The sequence below is a fragment of the Panthera onca genome, chromosome C1 (assembly GCF_046562875.1).
Source record: "Panthera onca isolate mPanOnc1 chromosome C1, mPanOnc1 haplotype 2, whole genome shotgun sequence".
Taxonomy (NCBI): domain Eukaryota; kingdom Metazoa; phylum Chordata; class Mammalia; order Carnivora; family Felidae; genus Panthera; species Panthera onca.
This window is the reverse complement of record NC_138346.1, coordinates 206,418,376-206,427,694: the sequence shown is the minus strand read 5'-3', so window position 1 is coordinate 206,427,694 and position 9,319 is coordinate 206,418,376. Positions and strand designations below refer to the sequence as shown.

Genomic DNA, 9,319 nt, shown 5'->3' with positions numbered 1-9,319 from the left:
TAAGGAAAATACGGTTGGCGACACTTAGAGGCCACTTACTATTTTGTGTCTTGTTGCTGAACAGCATCCCCACCACAGCAAAGCACACGGGAGCCACATCAAATTGGAGGGCAAGGCTTCTTTTTATCTTAGAAATGAGAGTGACCACACATGGAAAATACCACTTAGCATTAGGTGGAAAAACTCAACATAAAAATCACCCCCCAACCCCCACCCCCACGGTACTCAGTGCCGTGTCTCCCACTGAGGTGAGACTCTGCCACTGTCCCACAGCTTAAAAAAACAAAGTGAAACACACACAACACCATAAAAAGACAACCCAACCCTATGTAACCCCCATCTGCATGTTTTGAGGAGTCCCAGGGCTCGGCCGCCTCAGTCGGACTTCTCCTTCTCCTTCATGTGCAAGAAGACCGTGCTGAAGATAAAGAGCCCCAGCATCATGGAGAAGGCGCTGGCGTAGTACGGGTAGGCCGAGGGGATGAAGCGCTCGTACTGCGTGTGTTGGAGCGGCCGCACCGACACCTGCAACACGACAGAGGGGACAGGCCCCGGCCACTCAGCAGCCCAGGCGAGGCCCACTCCGGCCGAAAAGGGGACCGTGACTTTGGCTCACCTGAGTGGAAGAGTGCAAGTGCGTGTAGCCTAGCCGGTTGTAATCCACTTTAAACTGGAACACTCCATACACATCGGGCAACTTGAACTGGACGCTGTATTTGCCACCTGTGGGGGGAGCCGAGACCACCAGGAGGGGTGTCTCCGTCAGCCTCACGAGAGCGAGCACCGCGGGACCGTCGTCCTGCCACTGTCCCCCGTGAGAGCACTACTTGCCTTTCTTCTTCAAGAAGGTCCTCACGAAAGGATCGATGCGGACAAACTCTAGCTGGATGTCATCACCATCAAAGGGGACCCATCTGCCATTTGAGAGCTGCTCAATCACGATGCTGTACTCCTGAGACGACAGGCCGGTCGGCCGGGGGAGTCACCACCCTCGGAGCAGCACCGAGTCCCTCGTGGACCCGGCAGGAACCCCCGGGCGAGCCCCCGCTCCCCATCCTGCTAATGCCCCTCTCCACACCTCGGCCCTGGACCACCACCGTCTGCACCCAGACTGCCCCACTCGAGGACGGGCCGGGCACCGTCAGGGAGCCCTGCCGCCACCTTCGCTGCAGTCTCCACCCCTCTCCCCCCAACCAGCAGAACGCACCAGCAAAGCCCTCCCGCTTCTACACCTCCACGACAAACCCACACCTCTTCACACCTCTTTAGACACTGGCTTGTGCACCGGGCCCTCTGCACCTACGCTTTCTTAGGAGTAGAGATTAATTTATTCATCCTTATTTAGGCCACTAAATATTCAATAAACGCTTCTGAGCTAAAGCAACCTGGCCCAAACCACAGGGGTCCCTCCTGCTCCAAGACGCTCTTACCACTAGGTCAGTGACGGTGTAGGCGTTGGGTGGGGCGGTCTCACCCACCCGATGGTGGGACACGGGCCCCACACGGAGGACACCCTCCTCCTTGAACACCCAGCGGGAGAGGGCCACAGCTAGCTCGTAGTTGCCCGTCTGGGAATACCTGCAGAAGGGGCAAACGGGAGGCTAGGGGCCCGGAACCGACTTGTTTACAGCGATGCCTGACAGTCACGATCCATGGAGACAAACTGCCTGAAACTAGCTTCTGCCTGGAGACCATATGTATCTAGGTATCCTGCTTCAAGGGAACAGGGAAAAGAGGTCAGGTGGTGTTGCTGTGGGGTCACCTTCACAACAAACACACTCGCTGAAACATCTCCGGGTAAGCCGCTGCCACCTTGAAAAGTCTAGGGTACCAACACAGCAACGAAGTCTTCAACCCAAAGACACCTGGCCTCCGACGCTTCCAGCTGGAAGGCTCCTCCTTCCCCAGCACCAGACCACACGCCCCCGAGCCCGCCAGCACCCACCTCTGGGAGCCGGGCGCAGCCTTCTGCACCGCCGAGTTGAAGAAGGCATCGCTGAAGAAGTCCAGGGAGCCGCTGAAGACGACCCGGGCGTTGTTCCTGGCCTGGAGCCCAGCAATGAGCAGGGTGTTCTTCCCCACCGCGTGGGGGTACTGGGAACAACAGAGGGCTGTCATCCAGGAGAGCCCGGGGAAAGGACAGGCAGCTGGGCCTCTGGGGCAAGAGGACAGCAGGCCGGACGTCAACCTGAGGGCGGCACCGGAGGCCCCGACGCCTCTGCCCCTTCCTGCTCCCATCAACCTCTCCTTCACCAGCCTCCGCCCCGTGTGCTCTCCTGCTTACTCCTGCCCGTCTTCACATAAAGGGCCTTGCCGCTGGGCCCGGGACCCGGAGGCCTCAAGGCTGCAACGGCCCCTCACCTGGGTGATAGGTTTATCCGGGAAGAAGGAGTAAGACGTGGAGGAGCCCGTCAGGATGTCCAACACCAAAGGATTGTCAGGATCGGCCACCATCCTACAGAAGCAAAGGAGAACACCCCACAGGGACCCTGAGAACTGAGCTCAAGGACCTGGGTCCCGAAGGGTCACTTCTTCACAGGGACGAGTCCTGCTTTCTCAGCAGTCGCACGCCTGCTACGCCACTAGCTCTCCTCTCGCTGCAACAACGAAGTCTGACTCTGAGTGTCCTAAATTAATCTCTCCCCTCTCCTCCAGGGATAGGAATGCCCCTAAACCATCAAGGGTGGGTTAGTTTCCCATCCTCCCCAGGTTTCTAGCGCCCTGGGCCTACTCACTCACCCAACACCTCGAAAGAGGATGGGGTTCAGAGATGATCTCCCAACAATGGTTGGGGCCTTCAGCAGGTTCTCGGGGTCGGCCACAATGAGCGTGTGCTGTGGCAACAGAGGGAGATGGGGGTCAGGAAAAGGCGCCTCCACGCCAGGGACTCCCTTCCTACTCCCTCTCGGTTTCCAGGCTGAGCCCTGGTGGAAGGGCCCCAAACCTGGAAGGTAACGGGCCTGATTACCTGGCCAAGGTCTGAGATGTCGTAGTTGTGATGGTCAATGACAGCTGTTTTCTCCTCGTCGAACTCGATCCCACACTCACTGCCCAGCTCTCGAAGAGGGTCACCTGCAAAGACCCAAGAAATGCCTGGTTTAACCCTTACAGGTGGGCCCTGGGCCAAGCAGTGTCGCTTCCCTGGCCTCCTGGTGACTCACCCTCTCCCAGTCACCCTTAGGCCCTGCCACTTCCCCAGGCCGTGCTCAGCCCCAACTGGACAGCTGGACAACAGCACGGTTTTCTGCCTGCAGGGGTCAGAACCTGAATCAGTAACACGGAGAGCCACCTGGTCCTCTGCCCACAAATACACAAAACCCCCCATTGAGGCAAAGTCATAACCTCAGGCAGACTTGACCTGAATGAGCCTGGCTTCACGGGACTTCTCTCCTCCTCCTCATCACCCCAGTCTGTCAACACTGGGAAAAACAAAATGAGACTGGCCGGGTGCTGACACCAACCAAAGCTGCGGGATACGCGTGCAGGCTCCAGAATACTGCTCTCTCCCTACTTCCAAGTATGTTTGAAAATTTCCAAAATAGGGAACAACAACAAAAAAACAATCTGTCAAATTACTCTGGGTTCTGCCCAAGTAGCCAGCCCCATCTTTTCTTTCTGTAAGGGAAGGCCCACCAACACAAACAAAAACAAAGGGAAAAAACCAAACTGGGAAAAAACAGGGTTCCCAGCCCATAAAAGGCCCCACATCTCCCTGGTCCTGGTGACAGGAAAGCACAGGAGGAGGTGAATGGCTCTGTAGTTCCCTCGCTCCCTGACCAGGCCCACCCAGTGAACACCAATCTGGCAACTTCCATTTGTAAAGCTTGCCAAGCTTCCTGGAGAAACGCTGGAAAGCACCAGACCTTCGCAGGTCAGACTTACCAATGTCTGAGCTGGCAGCTACCAGGACACTGCCTCCACCGTCAATAAAGGTACTGATGGTCTCCACGTTGATGTTGCCTCCGAAATCTGAAAGAAGCACCAGACTCGGTGACCCAGACGGCCCCTCTGACATTTGAGCGGGGGAGAGTGGCCCACAGACTAGCCACAGTCCATCCCAGAACAGCCCTCTAGAGGCCCAGAACGAGAAAGACATTTACCACAGATGCCCGTCTTCCCAAAGTGAAGATCCAACAGTAACAACTTGAATTCATAAACTTTTAACTTACAGAAGTATGGACGATATAGTCAAACACCTACCAATTACAGATGTCAAGTTACTTACATACATTTGGAGTCACGTTCAAAATATATGTTTAGAAGTGCTGCGTTTTCTCAGCTACATTTCATGATACAACTTCATTCAAACTCCTCACCTGCACCTTTCACATGAGTATCTCTGTCTTCGCCAGAGTCACTTTGGGCTAACACAGTTTTCCAGAGCCCATCAATTTCACTTCCGTCTCAACTGAGACAGAGTGCCCCTGGGTCTGAGGACGACGCGGTCACAAGTACTCATTTGCCAACACGCACATTTTTTTCCTGTTAACCCTACAGATTTAGATCCATGAGAGACAGAACCAGTTTGTAGACTGCTTTTATTAAAGCGATCACCAAAAAGGCTCAACTTCCAACGTTTGTACTTATGAGATGATCTTTGTTTTGTCAATCAGTCCGGTCAGGTGACTATCACAAGCATCCAGAACTGGACCAAGAGTCTTCCCCAAAGTACACCCTGAGGTTCAACATAAAGTAATGGAGGGAATGCTCAGGAATTCATGTAGTACATGCAGAGAAGGCAAAAAAGGGACAAAGATGGGAGGGGGAAGCTATTATATAAAGGTCGGTCAGGGAAGACCTGGGCAAGTAGCATTTGAGGTGTGAGAGTGACCCAGGCAGCACGGGGGGCGTTAAGGAGGACAGGTACGAGGTCCCCAAGGCAGGTGAGCCTGTCCCAGCAAGAAGCCCAGTGTGGCCGAGCCGGAGTAGGGAGGGGGGAGCAAAAGCACACGTGGCCGTGCTGAAGCAGGAGGGGCAGCTCACAGGGCTTTACAGGCCCCGTGAGGTTGGCCATAAAGAGGAGCCGCTGGAGGTTTTGAGCACGACCCCAACATGCCCCGATTTACAGTTTTAAAGAACAATTCTGGCAGCTGGGTGGAGAATCGGGTACAGGGGACCAGGGTGGAAGCACAGCAGTGGATTAGAAGGCCACCGTGATAATCGGGGCAGTGAGGAACAGAGGGAAGGGGCGGGGGGAGGGGAGGGAGGGGCGAGGGAGGTGGGAGACGGGGTGGGCTTACACTCCTGAAGGCACAGTCAGCAGGGCCTGTGACAGGCCGGATATGGGGGGAGAGAGAGAGAGGGGTGCTAAGGACAACCCCAAGATCTCTGGCCCAAGCAACTGGAAGGACGAAAGTGCCATGTGCGGAGACTGGATACGGAAGTCTGTCCATTAGACATCCATTACCAGTCGGAAATGAGTCCGTAATAGGACTTTGTGAAGATGCAACTGTGAGAATGGCCCTCTTTTCTGAGAGGTAATTTTGAGAGAAAGACAAAAAAGCAACTTCCCTTACCTTCAGGCACAGACAGAACATCTTGTATCTGGGGACTTTACCTACATCCAGAAGGCCATCTATCCACCCACCCACAGAGAGGCCTACAGAGAGGCCAGGCAGAGTCTTAGACAATTTCAAAAGCAGCTCCTGGTAGAATACAGTAGACAGTGGTTCCCAACCAGGGGCAATTTTGCCCTGAAGGGCCATGTCTGGAGATGCTGCTAAGCATCTTACAGTGCACAAGACAGCCCCCTACAAAGAATTATCCACTCCAAAATGTCAAGAAATGCCACTGTTGAGAAATCCTTCTAAAGAGGAAAAGAACCCAGACTGTAAGAGATACCTGGGCTTGAATCTAGGCAATTCTGCCTTCCTGAGCTCATGTGCCCATCTATAAAATAGAACCCTGTTTTTTCAGGATCATTCTTCTGTGACCATCACTGCATGTGACTTGAGAGCCTCCTAATCCCCGAGCTGGCGAGGAACCCAGGGATACACGGAGAAGGACGCCAGCGTTCTCACACCCAAGAGGGCTAACAGAGATTACAGTATCACAGAAGGGCCCTCAGAGCCAGGGCCAAACTCTTACACCGAACCCCCCTGCCTCCACCAGCACACGTAAGCCTGTGGGGCTTACCCTGATAGGGGCAGAAAGGGTAGGACAGTGATGTGGGGCAGGGCTTTAAACAACACTAAATCTCAGAGAGACTTCTTGCCTTTCCAACGATTTTCTAAGCTTGCTCCATCAAAGAGAATATCTTAGTTTGATACTGATCTTAACACTTCTTTAACATTTGCTAATTGCCTTTATAGTTCCTTCCACTGAAAGGTAAGGATCCTGGTTTTCCATTTTTAGTAGTGATATTGAGTTCACTACTAGCTTCCTTTTTAAACGATGTTACAGTTTGTTGTTTTTTTCTTTTTTTAAGGGGTCAATGTAAAGAAAGCATTAGGTAATTATTAACAGGTGATATGGAATACAGTAAAAATCAGGAAGGAGGTACGGAAATGACTAAGATTTGAGAAACACTGTTTAGGCTCTCTGACCTTCCCAAAGCGAGAGCCTAGCTCAGCCTCCCCCCGACCTGTCTGACCCACAGCTTCCTTCCGTCTCCTGACATCCCCATCCATCTGAGCACAACTTGTAGGCTGTCACAGGAATACCGAAGTAGCACTTGGATAAGCCGGTGAAGATATGCATTCTGTTCCACAACCAGCCCTCCACTAGGCCCTGCACATACCCAGCCAGCCTCAAATTGGGGGTTGGGCTAGATTATGGCTCATGTTCTTTTTCAACTCTGAAACTGAATCCTTCTGAATTCATAGAATCAACCATCAGGAGGCTTCTGTAGGCAAACTATATTAATAGCATGCCACTTCCCCTATCCACACAGGCCAACCCAGGCTGGGGGGGCTCTCCATCTTTCTATCAGGCCCTTTATAAGGAAACCCCTTCCCAGAGTAGCAGGGCCTGCTATTCCATGGTCTGTGCAACACTTGACCCCACAACCCTCAGCTGTGTCTTTTTTTTTTTTTTTTTTTTTAATTTTTTTTTTTTCCAACGTTTATTTATTTTTGGGACAGAGAGAGACAGAGCATGAACGGGGGAAGGGGCAGAGAGAGAGGGAGACACAGAATCGGAAACAGGCTCCAGGCTCTGAGCCATCAGCCCAGAGCCCGACGCGGGGCTCGAACTCACGGACCGCGAGATCGTGACCTGGCTGAAGTCGGACGCTTAACCGACTGCGCCACCCAGGCGCCCCTCAGCTGTGTCTTTAAGAAAGGATGTTCCCTCCCGGGCCCAGGTTAGAAGTGAACATTTTCCTCCTCCCTGGCAGCAGCACTGCCAGGGCTGGTGACCCATGCCATGACCCAGAAAATGCACAAGACCCAGAAGAAAGCGATCGATCGTGGGCCTTGAAGCCCAGTTCTGGGAGCGACGCGCAGCACTTACCTTCCACCGAAGGGGAGAAGATAATGAGATTGTCATAGAGGAACTCCCCGTACTTAATGAGGGACAGGCTGGGGTCATCTGCGGTCTTGAACGTGAGTTCAAAAGCCCTGTCTGGACGAGAAGAAAACAGGGCGCTGAGGCAGACGGCACGCCAGGGGAAACCACCACTGCAAGGGTCACGACCGCCCCCGCAAGCGAGAGGCCAGAGCTCGCAGCTCCCTCGTGGAAAACCAGTAGGAGGGAGGGTGGTCGCTGCCCTCGGGCTCGGGAGCCTTTCCAACCCGACTGCCCCCCACCGCCCCCTCGGCTCCCGGTCTCACCCTTCAGGCTTCGGAAGAAAAGCGAGTGCGTCTCCCGCAGGTTGAGGTTGTCCAGCAGCACTAAGGTGCGGGGACCGCTAGCGCAGACCGGGCCAAGCAAGGGCAGCAGCAGCCACAGGAGAGACCAAGCGCGGGCCGCGGCGCCGGGCTCCATTTTGCGCTTCCTGCCGAGAACCCAGGCACCCGGGGCACCGGAAGTGCCCCGTCTACGCTGCCCAATCGCAGTTCGTGGACTTAGAGTAACACCTGGAAACGATCCGGGTAGGCTGTGGCCGGGGGTTCCGAGCCGCTGCTGCGCGGGAGAAGAGTGGGTTAGCACCACCGGAAGTGCTCCGGTTGGAGGCGGGCTCTCTGAATCCTATTGGCGGAAGGGCGTGAGGTTCCGCCCCCCCAAAGGAAAAGGCTCAATCCTAGAAAGACAGCTCTGCGACCGCAGCCAATCAACAAGGCCGAGCGCCCTTAGGCTCCGCCCAGGCCGGACTCCCGCCGGGAGCCCAGATCCCGCCTCCTCATCAGGCGGGCTTGTCCCTTACGGGACCTGGAGAGGTGGTGGCCAATTGGAACCACCTCCTCGATGCTTCCTGGCTGTGTCATCACTGGCCCAGGGCAGACTCAGGACTAGAAACCAGGCCCCATCTCCATCTCCAGGGAGGAAAGGGTTGGAAAACTAAGATCAGGGCTAGGATACTTTGAATCTCCTGTCACTAATGGACCCAGCGGCCTGGGGACGGGCCTGACCTACCAGGCCTGGTGGCCCATGCTGGAGGCAGCTGGAGAGGCGGCGAACTGGCTTCCCGATGAAAACGCTGTAGCTGGGTTCATTTCTCAGCTCCGCCTCTCACCACCCCTGCTGCTGGGGCATTTCACTTCTCTCCGGGCCACTTTCCTAGGCTGGAAATAGAAATAATAGCGAGGCTCAGCCCTCCCACTTACCTGCGTGCCTTTGGAAAAGCTGAGCTCGCGGGAGCTCAGGGGCAGGTTTTGAAGCACTTCGTGCTGAGTGTGGCTCAGCCTCCCCTCAGTAATGCTAGCTTCTAAATTGATGGGGGGGCACCTGGCTCACCTCAGCCCCACCACGGGTCTAAGTAAAAGCAGCTCCAAGGCTGGGTCCCAACCACAATCCTGGGGCAAATAGCGACGGTGGAGACAGAAGGCAGCTGTTCTTTTCTGACCTTTCACACTTGCCCACCCAAAAGAATGTGGGGGCAAAAGCCAGAACCTCCCTCCCTCCATCTCCTTAACTGAATCTACCTCCTCTCCATCTCCGGCTGGTTCCACTGAGTTAAGCCTCACCCCCACCCTGGGCGTCCCAGCCCAGCCCTCCTACCCTTCTGCATACAATGCCACATCAGTTCACCTTGAACTCAGATCTGGTGATGCCTGTAGGTGGCTTAGGAGTCCCACTGCTCAGGGTCACCCAGGGCTCCTCACGCTCAGGTCTCCACTGAAACTGAACTCAGCAACCTCCTTCTCCGGCTCTGCTCAGAACTATCCATGCGGTAAGTCTCCAACCTTTAACACACTCCGCTTCCCCACTCGCCTTTGCG

At 54.8% G+C, this 9,319-nt stretch overlaps 1 protein-coding gene across 1 annotated transcript; it reads right to left on the bottom strand.

Annotated features, from left to right (window-relative positions):
- Positions 1–103: 103 nt before the first annotated feature.
- On the bottom strand, positions 104–8,026 carry DDOST (dolichyl-diphosphooligosaccharide--protein glycosyltransferase non-catalytic subunit). The gene is made up of 11 exons (XM_060623529.3): positions 7,773–8,026; positions 7,453–7,563; positions 3,883–3,969; positions 2,969–3,072; positions 2,740–2,834; positions 2,362–2,455; positions 1,946–2,094; positions 1,431–1,578; positions 832–952; positions 617–723; positions 104–525 (listed from the first exon to the last, which is right to left on the bottom strand). The coding sequence occupies exons 1-11, from the start codon at positions 7,924–7,926 to the stop codon at positions 376–378; spliced, it is 1,320 nt and encodes a 439-aa protein (XP_060479512.1). The 5' UTR covers positions 7,927–8,026; the 3' UTR covers positions 104–375.
- Between the last annotated feature and the right edge of the window lie 1,293 nt (positions 8,027–9,319).